Below are 14,651 nucleotides of genomic sequence, written 5' to 3'. Positions count from 1 at the left end.
CTCTCAGTCTTTTTATAGCTTGTGAAGGCAGAAATGGTGGAGCCTTGCCTGAATGGAAAGCAGGAGGAGCAGAACTGTACCTGGGGATGGTAAGAGTGACAAATTTTCCCAGATAATCTCTTTGTATAGACTGAAACTGTAGTTGTTACACTGCCCTGGCACCCTACTGGAAGGTGTGTTGCTTTAAAATAGATGAGACAAAAATAACTGTGTTGCTCTGTTAGGAGGATCACAGACTGAAGGTGTGGCAGGGGATATGGTCTTAAGTGCAGAGCCATGTCCTTCGTTGATCTTTATTATTTAAAAGATGTTCAGTTTCAAACATGGTGCAGTGCTTTGGGCACTTCTGACTGTTTGACTGAGCCAACAGAAGCCATCAAATGGGATATGCTTCCATAGCCAGAAGAGAACATACATGAGCTCCTCAGCTCTGAAACCCTTTCAGACAGGGACTATATTCTCTCAAGTCCAGTGCTGGATTCAGACCAAATACAGAGATCTCTCAAGTACCCTTAGATGTTCTCCCAGTTCTCTAGGTCCATCATCACTAGGGTTTTAGTCATCATTTCTTACTAAAAAAAGAGATGATGTCTTTGAACAGTAAAACCATACTGCTGAGACAAAAAGCTGCCCACATGGTTAAAACTGCATCACCATAGTGACCCTGCTGGCTTCATCATCTCTGATCATATCTGAGGTCATGTAGTTGAAGTCCGTTTCAGGCTATGGAATATTCCTCCACATATTTGAGGTACCAGAGGGAGATGAAAAGGATGACAGCATTTTAGAATAGTCTTATTTTGGCAAGTGTCAAAATCTGTGTTCTAATGAACGTTTTTTCCTCTTGTCTTCATTTTGTCCACAGGCATGAAACCCATGGTGTCTACAGGTGCAGTCAGGAAAAGGAGCCATTTCTAAGGCATGCAAGATTTAGATTTCAATTTTTCTTTCAAATTCCCTGGGGAGAAAAGATGCTGACAGAAACAACCAAAAATCTAATTAGAGAAGAGCTTCAGCTGCTATTCCCTCAGTCTTTTTCATTTTTCTTGGCCTTTCTTGTTTTGTTTTAAAACTCTTTGAACTGGAAATACATTTTCCATTGAGTAAGATCCAGGCTATAACACTCCTCTGAAAATGCCACATTTTGAAAAGCTGACATTTAAAATTCTAGCTTAGGAAGTGGGAGAAAAAAGTCAGGAAAACAAAGAGACTGTGTTTTGATTTGTTCTTATGTTTTATCTGTGCCAGGTAAGAGCATAGGTAGAATAAGACAGGAAGAGAAAGCAGGTGAACCAAAATCAAAACATTTCCCATACAGCCCACATCTGATCTACATCAACCTCAGCTGTCTCTGCCTCTGGCAGCTCTCCAGAACCACTTGCCAGTGGTTGTTTTTACCAAGAGTTCTGCTTTGCAAACAATTTGTTGTATATATACATACATCCTGCAAAAACCTCTCCTGTTGCTTTTTCCAGCTTGTCCTTGTCATTTTGCCAAGCTCCATACTACATGATAGGGTTTTTCAGAAGCTTCTAGCTCAATTAAGGCAGACACAAAACCCTCTGCATTACTTCTGCAGCCACAGCCAAGCACTTGGATGCAACCAGCACTGAGCTATCTTTGGGCAGATTCTCTGGCCTTCATTGTGAGAGGTCTTAATGCCAGTGCTCTTAGGCATGAAAGGAGAAATTTTCCAAGCTGGTTGCTTATAATGATATCTCTGCATTCAGCTCTTGTATACTACTCACATGAAGCTAGCCAGTAAGCAATTACAATACCTGAAAAACTGAAAGTACTTTTGATGGATGTTTTTTACCTTGTACTAGGTGTATGCCATATGCACAAGCTTGGATACAACCTGAAATACACTGCAATCTTGACAAAGGCTTTTGTGCAGCCAAAGGCTTAAGCATATGCTGAACTTCAAGAACAAGGGCACTTCTTTTAGTCTAAAACAAGCCCTGAGAATTAAAAACAAGCTTCCCAAGGCCCCGTATTATGCTCCTTACCTACCTATACAACATTTGTTGTTGAAATGTAAATTAGAAATTTACTGGTTTTAAGGGATTTTCTCATTAAATGTCCAGAGATTTTTCAAGCATAAACAAAATATTCCCTTCTCCTTCTTTCCGATTCCTGCCTCCCAAGGCAAGTGCACGTTTTTCCTGTATCTTCACAAAAGAATAAAGCTCTAGAGCGTACTCAAGACCTGAATGTTTCCAAAAAACTCTGTGAAGCTTCCTGCCTCAGCTTATATCAAGAAACAGCCCATACAGTTAGCAACAATATTTTTACATTTTGATTACTCTTACGCAGCTCTCAGACTTTTGGTGGATGTCAGATGTGAGACCCACCTAGCAGGATCCTCTCTCAAACACTCCATCAGAATCTTGCCCAGAAAGTATTGACTTCAAGTATTTACTATGAGGGTGGTTAAACACTGGAACAAGTTGCCCAGAGAGGTGTTAGATGCCCCATTCTTGCTAATAGTCAAGGTCAGGTTGGACAGGGCTCTGAAAAACCTCATCTGGTTGAAGACGTCCCTGCTCATTGCAGGGGTGTTGCACCATATGATCTTTAAAGGCCCCTTCCAACTCAAACTATTCTATGATTCTATTTGTATCTTAATGGAAGTATTAAAACAATTAATCAAACACAGTTCAAGGTTTTTAATTTTGTCTCCCATTTCAGATTTCATTTTTAAGTCTTTCAATTATGCACTGACTTGTGTGTCTTCCACAGAGATGTTGACAATAGATTTAATTATCCTTTGCAGGAGACAGACACTGCTTCTGTTGGAGTGTTTTCATGGATTAATTTCATTGTGCTTTCCTTAGATTAACCCCTTTCCCTCTTTGGAATTTTCTTGTCACCAAAAGAAATCATCCATCAAAGATATTTTCACTAGAACTGAATATCTACATATGGAATAACTTTAGTCTAGGTCTGTTTAAAGCATATTCCTAATTTTAAACAGATACTCAAATACGACTTGATTAAGTACTGAAAAACATGCTTTCCTGTGTAAATCCCTGCTTTTAGAGTTATGCTCTTAATTTTTCAAAACAGAAACTGAATAGTAAGGAGTTGTTTATCAGAGCAAATAGGTTGATACTTTTCACATGTACTTCTTTTTCAGCAGCAAACAGTTAAGTGTACTGATCACATCATTCATCCTGACTGCCAGTTGTGACAGCCCAACTCAGTTATGAGCTATTTCTACAGGAGTAGATCTTCCATGCCCCAAAGGAATCAATAGGTACAGCCCTTCAGGACTATGCAGAATAATTCAACTTGTGTGACTGGAAGTGCATTACAAGACTGCAGTGCTGTGTGTCACCATGAAGGCGAGGTCCACTATAATAAATTTTCATGGAATTTCAACAGTGAATTTAAAAATGTGTGAAAGGCTCTGATTTTTCCCAACCAGCTTGTCATCAGCAGCAACACAGAAAATGCAACTATAATTCAGATGACAGTGGTATGGGGGAGGTTATATACTGGTCTTTCATCTGTATGTTATTACAGGAGTGTAGTGTTGTTAGTAAGATAAACAGCCATGATTCAGCATGTGCACTGAAATTTAGGATGAAGGTTTCATATTTCTGTAATCATTACTAACAAACTTGTGATATCAAAAGAGGGAACATGGTAGGACACCACAAAAAATACAGACTATTCTTTTAATAGCTTTGCATCTTGGAGTACATCAACAATCAAAACAATCCTAATGCTAAGCTCATCTCCAGAAGCTTCATCAGTTGAATACTGAATTGCACAGAACAACAGTGCTGAGGTGGGAAATGATAAAGGTATTTTCCCCCCCAGCAGTATCCCCAAGCTCATTAAATGTACCTGAGACACAGTGTACTTTGTACAGCCATGTATTAACACTGTCATTACAGAAAGACATAACTGTCTTTAGGAAATTGGGGGCTTCATTTGTATATTCACATGGTAAGAGAGAGTTCTCTGGCCTTATGAACATTCAGTACATAAATAAAAGGCACAGGGAGGGTATGAGGGAGAAAGCAAAGCTCTATTTTCAAATGAGGGAATAAAAAAGCGGAAAGTTTAAGTTTCTTACTCAAGGTCATGCAGAAGGAGCTCAGAGTGCAGTTCAGGAATGAGTTCAGATTGCCTGAATTCTAGCCCATGGCCTGAAGTGTAGGAATAAATGAGCTTTCCTTGCACATTAGTCTAATCCAAACATCATATAGCAGCAGCAAGCAGTTAAAAGCAAGCTAAAAGCTACTCCCAGTGGAGTGACTTTGTCAAGTGAGAACTGAGGCAGACCTGGAATGTCAAAGACTTCTGGCTGTCATTTTATCAAGATAAAAAATAAATTAGAGGAGGTAGTTTCTCTGTGAATTATCTGTAATGAAACAGCCAAAGTCCTGAACCTTCCTGCCCTGAATGTCTTTACCATCCATTTCCTCAGCAAAGATGTATGAGCAATCAGATGAAACAAGTTTGAAAGCCATTGTGTTGAACAGTGTTGTTCTGCAGGTTGCAGCCTTCGGTGTCTCTGCTGAAGCAGTACAGCAAGCACTAGTGTCTGATGTTCATACAAATAACTCTAACATACAAATAACAATTGTGTTTGGGACAGGCAAGAGACCTACATGACCATGTGATGAGAAAGGCACACAGAAACAACACCCACTTAATAAAATTCCTCTATTTTCTATAACAGAGAAGCAAAATCTGTCAAGGACATGAGGTCAAATAACTTCAGTAGGAAAAGTGGCTTCGTAACTTTGGGGTTTTTTTGGTTTCTTTTCTTTCTGTCCAAGGATTCAGGTTGTTTAGGCTGAGAAGCAGCTCTGCTGTTGAATGCTGCAGCGTGATAGGCACCAGCCCCGAGTTTGTGCATGCAGCACAGGCCAGGGTAAAGTATTAACCTTTAAACTGGCAGCATTTTTAGGTGGTGAAAAATTTTCTTTTGAGCACAGATAGTTTTCTCCTGTGCTGACAATGAATGACAAAAATGCTGGTGCTATTCTTCTTATCTCAATGGAAATTTAAGAGCATAATTACCAGCTTGTATTACTTTGTACAATGGAGCATATACTAGTTAGGAAAGGAAATATTGAAGTTTCCACGCTGTTGTCACCCAGTAAGAATATCATGATGATTATACATAGATTAATCAGAGAATTATCTTGGAAAAACTTTTCCAATAATAGGACTATAGATATTAAGTGCAAGGTGACCTTATGAACAGTTTTTAGGAAGTCATATAAAAATCCTAAAGGTAACAGGAAAGTTAGATCACTTTGGAAAGCATTCTTACATTAAGATCATTGTAATATGAGCTGTTGGTTGTTTTGCTTTTAATGACATTTATATGATGCCAGATATAAATGCTTTACAGGAAAATTTCATGACAGTCAGGGTTAGAGAAACAGCCAGAATCTCAGCACCCAGAAATCAGCACTGCTCTATGTTTTCCTGGTTTGGTGCCTGTCCCCTCTCCACTCACACAGACTTCAGTGATTATTTTCCTTTTGTGTCTTCTTCAATAGCAGAACATTTCTGAAAGCCTTGTCCTTGTTTCTCTTCAGGCATCTTTTACTGACACTGTGTTTTTGTCAGAATGCACAGCCACAGCCCTCAGCATCACCACAGGCACAAACAGGCTCTACAAGAGACTGCTGTGTTGTGGTTCCTGCCCCCGAATCCCACATCTGGGTAAAAACATCAGGTTTTTGCTGCTGCCATTTGCCTCTTCCTACCCACTTAGTAATCTGCCCAACTACAGAGATGCAGTGACTTTTCAGGCCCTCCAGTGAGCCTGCCTCTGCAGTTCTTTCTTCTCTTCAAACCCACATGGATTCTCAGATGAAGCAGAAAGCCCTAGAAAGATATTATGAGTACAAATCTCAAACAAACTCTTGTACCTTGCTTCACCAGCTTCTCTTTTTTTATCATTTTCCTGCAGATCAAGTGGAACATGGACATGAAAAAAGAGAGCCAGAAGGTTGCAGTTTAAGGTACAGCTCTGCAGATCTGAAGATTTCAAAAAAACTCTCTCAGAGGGATACAGGAGACATCAAGATGCAAAGGGATTACAACATAAGGAAAGACCATTATTTTTTCACAACCTAAAAGACATCAGCTGTGGCTCACACTAAAAGAAGAGTCCTTAATAGATTGTAGTGCTTTGAAATATTGACCACCACTTCAGGGGGAAGGGTTGGATAGGACACACTTTTTTCATATACCATTGGGGAAAAAATGTGCAAGGTGACATATCCACCCTTTTTAAACCTGCCTAATGCCTTCCCTTCAGCAAAAATGGAGTGGCATAGATTTTGTGGATACTGAATATCCTGGATTGTACCATCCTGCATATCTGTGCAGGACAGAACTAAATAGAAATTGGCACATTCTTGTTTTCTGATACCTGTGCCTTGAATGTAAGGAAAAGAAACTTCCCTTTGAGAAGTGGGCTTGGACAAAACAGTCTCCAGAAATCCCTTTCAACCTCAATTATCCTCTGAAATCAATATCCATTCTGTAAAAGGATGGTTGTTCTCTTGATGGGCTGTTTAACTTTTTCAGTGAGTTGTGTGATTTTTATTACTGAAACAGTTAATTTGGTAAATGTTTTAGTCTATATACAATTATGCTGCTATAACTACCCTTTATTCTCCAATAATTTGCATATAGCTGGGCAAATATTCTTCTTTGCTGAATATTTGTTTTGTTGCAACATCCCCCTGAAGTCATTGCCACATTGGGTAAAATTCACCCAAAGATTCTGCTGGTTGCTCTAACTCTTTATGCTGACAAATCTAGAAGCAGGAGGTCAAGATTCATCTGACATGGAGAGTAATCTGAAAGGCTGGAGGTTGATCAATACTGTTTCAAGGCTCAGAGTGATTCCCAGCCTCTTCCTTATCAGATATACTGAAAGAAGAGCTCCCTTTAGATCAGCTCAGAAGCTGACACTCATCAAAACATACTGTACGTACTCCTTGACACACACTATGAGAAAGACACCATCTCATACCGAGAAGGTGTTGCTTCCAGATCTGCTGAATACTGAAGCAGGGCTATCAAAAAAGATCAGAAAGAACAGAAAAGACAGAACAAATCACAGCAGGTCCCTGAACAGAGCAGGGTATTCTTACATGGTATGTGAGCTTTAATACTCACAGAAAAAAGTGCAGGACATTTGTCCTGAGTTTCCCACACTGTGGGTGATTGTCTCTCCCTTTGACTACTAGCATAATTCTTTGAGAGTTTTGTGACTGACTACTCAAATTATCCATCATCTTCTCCCAGTCTGTTTTAAAACTTAGCTGAGAGTAGAAAGTTAATGCAATGGACAGGTTTGTTGTTTTTTTGTTTTTTTTTTTTTTAAAGCCTGGAGACTTTGCCTCTTGCTTTGGACTTTTTCTTCTTCATCTTTAAATGCAGAAATCAATAATTTAACCAGCTGAAATTATATGTTCACACTGTCATTATAGTATCTACAGTAACAATGTTATATGACTGACAGTATGGACATAAAGTGACCATATTTTGGAGAAAATAAACATTCAGGTCAAACAACTGCTTCAGGTTAAATATGATTTATCATATGCTATTGCCTTTATAAGTCAGGACACCTGTTTGCTGGGGAATGCATCAATAAAAGAGACGTAACAAAAATAATTTCTCTTTCCTTGCAGATGGCATTTACTATGGAGAGGGTCAGAAGTAATTTCCATGAATGCTCTAAGCTATAAAGGGATGTACATTGTGCCCTGGTGTTAGAGTTTACCTGTTTTAGGATTTATTGTCCAGTTACAGAGGAAAAGGGGTAGATGTTTAAAGAAATCGAACTGGATTAGGTAAAAAGAGAAAACTGTTTCTTTGTGAATGTTCTTATTTGTGTGTCTACAATTAAACATAGATAAAGAAGTGCTGAGAAGGAAAAGCAGGCAAAAGGATTTCAATACTTTTTTGTATGGATTCAGAAATGGAGGGAGCAGAACAATGAAACACCAAGTTAAGTTACAGATGTAGCAAAAATCCAGATCAGAGTTTGCAAACTTTGTCTGCCGTGAATCACACTCAAATACACCCATGGGGCTTGGAATGCAATGTAAAATAGAGCCTACCTCTTCCAGCTGCACCAGGAAAGTGACATTGTGCCCTTGCTCAGCTGTCAGTCTGCCATCAGATGTGATTATGCGGAGGCCCTGGGGGGGTTTGCCGGGGCACTGCTGTGGTTTTGCCGTGTACCGTTCCCGCACACCGTCCGTGCAGTTATTGGAAACAACCTTCCGGTATCTGAAAAGGGATAGCGAAATCTGTGGAAGACGCTGACAAAGAGTATAACAGGGTTAAATGGGAACAGGTTTCTTTAGGCTAAGGAGATTGGAAGAACACGGATTCCCAAATACATTTTAGCACTTGCCTCAGCCAAGCATTCCTCATGTGCCTAAAATACAAGTAGTTAATGCTGTTGCTAATGGCATGCAACAATTTCCTGCATAGCATGCCTTGATACCATATATTTATAAATTGCCTAAACTGTAAAGTTATATCATCTGTTACATGTTAAATAACTATAAAGTTATAAATAAATTATATACAGTATGGAATTGTATTCCATTACTACACTGTTAGGCAAAGTTTAACAATTCTTCTCACATGCTTTCCACTTCCTATTGAAAGGCAAGTGTCTCTAAAGACATAAGCCTTGAGAGTTGTAAAATAAGAGAGCTGAAGCAAAAAGCAAATTCTGCCTGACTTTGAGTGTACAAAACCCCCAAACACAGCTTAGGTTGCTTTGTCCGCTTTAATCACTTGCACCATAAATGAAGTCTGTCAGTATCTTAACTTAAACTACATCTTCCACTGACTCCCAAGAGAGCCAAAGAACAATCAGCATTCAGGCTAGCTGCCCATCTATTACTTTAGTTCACATATAAATCAGTTTCATCTCTTTCCACTAATTTATTTTCCATTTTTTCTGCCTCACCTGATCTCACACGATTTTAAGAGGAGACTTTTCTGAGACTAATGATTTGGCCTTTGCCTAATGGTTTTGCCCCCAAGTTTCTTTAAGGCATTATCCTTCAGAGAAAAGTCTGGAACATACAGGATGGAAGAAGAGGTTCCAAGGGCTTCAGCCAGCTTTGAGACACCTACAGTAAATGTAGCTATAGTTGTAATTGGGTTAAGTCCATATGGGTGCTTTAGCTAAATAAAGTTTGGTGTGCCACTTACCCGGTGCTGTTGAGATAACTCTGTCCAAGGCTGCAGTCCTTCGACAAGGAAGATGGGTTATACCAAAATGCTGGTAAACACTGGCCATTGCTGTGGCGTTCATATCCATAATCACTGGTTTAACATTAAAAGAAACCATAACATAAAAAACCAAAAGAACAAATACAGATATTAGCTCATGTCCTCTACTATTAATAAAAGTTTTGAATTTTCCTCCCTCTGTTTACTAGGGTTTCTGATTTTTAATACTGATAGAACAGATCGTTTATTTCACTTCAGCTTTTTTTATTGGGGGAGTTACCTTGCATATATCCCAGTAGAAACAAGCAGAACCAGACCAGGTAGTTTATGAGCTATTGCATCAGGTGTTCTCTTTCCACAGACTATTAACGCTTCTCAGGATCAACTCTAGGCTCAAATATAATAAAAACTAGAGATCTAAGCCAAGTTAAATCACCGTTACCTCAGTCATATCTTAGAAAACTGAAGTGTTAAAAAGCTAATTGTATTTGGAAATTATATTAAATAGAATGTAGAGGAAAATTTACACCACTGAGAAAGATCTCACCTGAAGGCATTAACGGAGTATTCGGTAATGGAAAAGAAGGCTGTGATCTTCCATTCTACTTTTGTTTGGAAGAGGAAATGTTACCAAAAATCATGTGTTAGAAACAATGAATCAAACTGTAATCTTTTCACACAGTTTGGGTTTAGCTATGACTAAATTTGCTTTGGTTTCACTAAACAAAATTTCCAACTGTTTCTGATTCCAGATAAACAAAGATTCTATAAAAATTGTTATTTTTTATAGAATAAACAAACAAACCACCTCTTTAATCAGTATTCCATTCACATGTGGTGTTACTTTCCAGCCATTGAGTAATGAGGACTACTTGGTTGGATAAGCACTCTTATTCCTTTTACTAAGCTTTCTCCATAGTCCATAATGGAGAAGTTAATGGGATTTCATTTCTGGAAACTGCTATAGAGAGTCCACCAACTCCATTCCAATATTCCAGTTGTAACACAATCCTTGATCTTAAAATGGTACTTATTTGCAAAGCACTTTTTAAAATTATTATCTTTAATATCTTCGTATCAAGTAGCCTGATATTCTTTTTACTTCTGCCTCAACTTTTCCTTCTGAATTGAGAAAAAAAATGTTTTGAGGCAATCTTAAAAAGGAGAAATTAGAAAGATGATATTAAGCAAAAGAAAATTAAAGCTGCATATCACTTGGGAAAACTCCTAAACATCTATTAGGCTGCATGACTGTTCCAAAGGAACATTTTGGCAGCTGTGGTGCTTGGGATATCTACAACAAGTAATTGAGAACATACTCTAGGAAACAGTAATGAAGTAGATGACCTAAATGGTCTTTCCCTCATTTTTTTTTGACTGAGTTTTCACCAATCTATTTACTCAGATGCTAGTGACTGAATGTTGCTTAATTGCTTTGGAAGCATCAGCCAGCCTGTTCTCTCACTGCCATGTGCTTCTATAATCATCCTTGTTGGAATAAGAACACTATAGCTGCAGAATACACTTTGTAATGAAGAATAACACCATTCTGATTTGCTTAGAGAAAACAAATATTTACATACAAGTGGGACTATTGTATTTTTGTAATTCATTTGTAAACACTCTGCAGCACTGTATTCCTAAGTTATCATGTGTGACTCTAATTAAAAAGCTGTAAGACTCTACACACACAATATTCTGTAATCAGTTAAGTGAAAATAAAACAAACTAATACAGTGAAATCTGCCTCAGAGGGGATCAGTACTCACAGCCTAATTTAATGCAGTAGTCTGAGATTTCTTACCATACACGCATCTAGATTCAAGCTACTATTTTGGTTCGTAATACTACCTGAACATCTGGGCAAGCTAAGCTTGACTTAACTAGTTTTGACTGTACATAGATCATATTTCTCAAAGTCAAGAGAAAGAAACCATAGGATTTTCCACAGCAGAAACAGTTACAAGCACAGAAGTTTCAGTGTTGTTTTCAGGCTTGCAAATCATCTGGCTCATTAAGACCCTACAGAAATATCATCCCAGTAAATGACATGAATTCCTATTCCATATCCCTCTACAGATGCAGCAGCTGCCTGTTCACCTCCGCAGTCTTGGAATCTAATGAATTTCTTGGCTACAGGCTGGTGCATGCAGAACACTGATGCTGACAACAAATTGCTGCCTACAATTTGGCACAACAGGCTTTGTAGCAATCAACAAGCATTAGCATCAATTGGATTGCCATAGCATGAGCCAGTACAGCAAAATCTGGAGATGGGGAAGGCATCAGCCTCAGACTGCAATCAGCTAGCCGAGTCATTGCCTGGTAACTGGGAATTGGAATTTGCATATATTGATGATATTTTGTGCCTGCCTGAAAAGAACTCAGGTGACATAGATAATGTACCTATCAAAAAGGAGTGGAGCATTTGCCATCAGGGATTGCTTTATCAGTATGAAGCAACCTATCTTGTGGCTCTCACTGATTATTACCTTGGCCAATTTCACTGGTTTAAACTGGAGTCCTATTTGTCTTAGTCAAGTAAAATTGCAAGTTCTTCTCTGTAATTAGATACAAATTCATTCCAGAAGTTCTGTATCCCTACTCAAAGCTCCAAATAAATGCCTTTATCTAGTGTTATTTGCAGCACAGTTAATAATCAAAAGAAAAGAAATTCCATAAGAAAGTTTGTAGTTTGAATACAGAACTGGTAAACATACTCTCATGGAAGAACTGTTAATTCAAAATTATTAAAATCACACTACCCTAAGATATAGAAATAACCAGTTAAGTCAGATGAGTGATTGCCACATGCATATCATCTAAAAATCAAGGGATGACTTAGCACGTAACCACAGGACTTCTTTAATATTAACAGCTTCATCTTAAGGTAGACTATGCCAGAAGCTGAAAAGGCTGAAAATGGTTTTGTAGGCTGTGCTTTCCAAACTTTTCAGACATTAAATGGGGAGTAACTGAGGTATCTCTGAAAATAGTCACCTTTGTTCTGCAGTTTCCAAAAGCCCCAGTAGAAAAAAATAGCTGTGGTCACAGCCATGTAGAAGTATTATCAGCTTTTTATTCACTTAATACCATTGTCTAATATTTAACAATGATGCAAGTGTAGATTTTTATTAAAGGAGAGCTGTTCTACAGAATCTGACATGGGATTAAGCTCAGAGAAGGATGGATTCAGCTATAGTCTGAACTGTGAATCTACAAAGGTGTATGATTATAATTGCATCACAGTATTTGAAATCAAGCTATACCAGCCTATGTAAATACAGAACCTAAAATCCCCATAATCTTCCCAGTAAATCCATGCCTGGTAGATATCTAGGCCCTTAAAGGTGCAGAGATTCACTGTAGACTTTGCATAGTAAACTTGCATCCACAAGCATTCAAAATGAACTAAAAATTCATTCAAAATTGTCATTTCTTAGCTAACCAAGCGTGCCTCAATGAGAAAGCAAAGTTAGTTAACCTAAGGGTGTAAATGTATGTGTATTTCAGAACTGGCACCTGCACAATCATCAGAACTGATGAGTGGTGACACATGAAGCCAACAGAATCTAATCACACTCAGTATGTGTCCTCTGCCTCCCTGTGGTTTGTCAGAACAGTTTCTCATGATGCAGGACTCTGATGTTTTAGCATAAGAACTAATCCTGGAAGGCAGAGGTGTAATTTAAGTACCAGACAATAAAAAAAAGAGCCAGTCAGATCCCTGCTGATATCATCAGTGAAGTAAATAGACCTGATTCCCAACTGCACTAAGGTTCCTTCGTACCTCTCGGGCTACCCAAGATCACTAGCACCAGTATCAACAGGCTCATACCTCCTATGAACGTGTGAGATATGGGAATACTGATAGGAGAAGCCCTCAATATTAATGACAGTGGGTTCAGAGGGAGGACTGACAGTGAGACAAAGTTTCTATTAAAGGATCGGCGAGGCAGGTAGCTGAAGGATGAACACCACCAAAGATTTCCATCTGTGTCTAGGAGGTGTTTCTACTGAAGAGATATTGCCGCAATAATGCTCAGACGGCAGGAAGGAACACAATGTGAGGAAACCGGGTAAATTAATGTTTTAATAACACCGAAGTAACGGTGTCATCCATTTACCCAAATCAATTAAATGAAGAAGGACATTCCAGTTTCTAGGCTGTTGCTAGGACAGATTTGCCGAGGGCTCCTGCACATTCCCAGTCCCTCTATTCCTGAAGCGCTATTGCCCTCTGGCTGCGAGCCTCAGCCCCTGCATGGAGAGCAGACACCAGGGCTCCAGCCCTGTCCCCAGCTCGTTTGGGTTCTCCCCCCTGATAAAAGATGTCTTCTGTCAGAAGAGTTCAGGTTCCCAAGGCTAGAGAAACTACAGTCATTTCTAATGTCACTCAGTTTTGTTGCTGTGTAAAACAATAAACAAATGTGCCCTTTTCTCTGAGAAGGAACTACCATGGGCTGCATACAGATTTGAAATGAACCTGGAGTTCTGTAATATCACAAGGAGAAAAAACATTACAAAATCTCTATGTCTTTTATAACTGGCATTTTTTTGCCTGAACTGATAAAAGAGCACTTGCAGGATTAACAGCAGTAACACAACTCTTTTCCTCACTTTACCTGACCACAGAGATACAATTTTTTACTCCAATCTCTGACAAGCTTAGATAGCAAAATTTTCCCCATACAAATTTAATGTTTAAACAGAAAAGACAGCACAATAACAGACATTGTTCTCTTTTTCAACTCTGTATGCAATTCTGGGTCCTGTAACCATGGACGTTAATATAAAAGGCTGCCCAGTTTATTTTAAGATTGAAAAATCAAGTGCAGGCAGCTAAGGGGCTTCTCCCTGCCTGGGGATACATGTCCCCTTCAATCTCTTTCAATTAAGAGCCCTGCCCAGCAAAAAGAAAAAAAAGAGAGAAATAGAGAATTCAAAAGTACTTCTGAAATGTCAGGAGTGAGGATGATGAAAGTGCTTCCTTCTTCCACCAAAGGAAAGACCCCACAGAAGACATCCTTCCACAGCAAGAATACCTCTGCTGATTTTCCTCCAAAACTCCTTCCAACTGCTGCAGGGTGGACTGGAAGTGAAGCCTAGTGCAGAGTTCAACAAGATAGGCACTGCAAGTTACAGTGGTGCAGCAGCAGCTTCGCCTTTCTTAGCAGACAGCAAAATTGCTTTTTCTTGCCATCTCTTTTCTCCTTCCCAGATAAACTTCTGTCTTCTGTTCCCTGTGGAGTTTAGTCTGGCAAATCTATGCAAAATTATGTTCCTGGTGAATATTACTGGTAAACGTTTCTGAACTGGATGCTTAAAGCAATATTTCAGTCTTTTTTCATCAGAGCCAGTAGGGAAGGAAGCTGAAACGGGTAAAGAAGAAATCCAGATCT

General features: G+C 38.9%; 1 protein-coding gene across 7 annotated transcripts in view; it reads right to left on the bottom strand.

The window, feature by feature from the left end:
* Positions 1-14,651, bottom strand: part of LOC116790290 (VPS10 domain-containing receptor SorCS1-like) — a 271,838-nt gene that overhangs the window by 28,701 nt on the left and 228,486 nt on the right. For all 7 annotated transcript variants that reach the window (XM_032695112.1, XM_032695117.1, XM_032695115.1 and 4 more), the window contains 2 exons: positions 9,229-9,342; positions 8,115-8,286 (listed from right to left, as the gene is read on the bottom strand). In XM_032695112.1, coding sequence (XP_032551003.1) covers positions 8,115-8,286; positions 9,229-9,342 — 286 coding nt within the window. The remainder of the gene's footprint in view (positions 1-8,114; positions 8,287-9,228; positions 9,343-14,651) is intronic.

Source organism: Chiroxiphia lanceolata, chromosome 8 (assembly GCF_009829145.1).
Source record: "Chiroxiphia lanceolata isolate bChiLan1 chromosome 8, bChiLan1.pri, whole genome shotgun sequence".
NCBI lineage: Eukaryota > Metazoa > Chordata > Aves > Passeriformes > Pipridae > Chiroxiphia > Chiroxiphia lanceolata.
The sequence above is the reverse complement of the archived record's forward strand: the minus strand, read 5'-3'. Positions and strand labels throughout refer to the sequence as shown.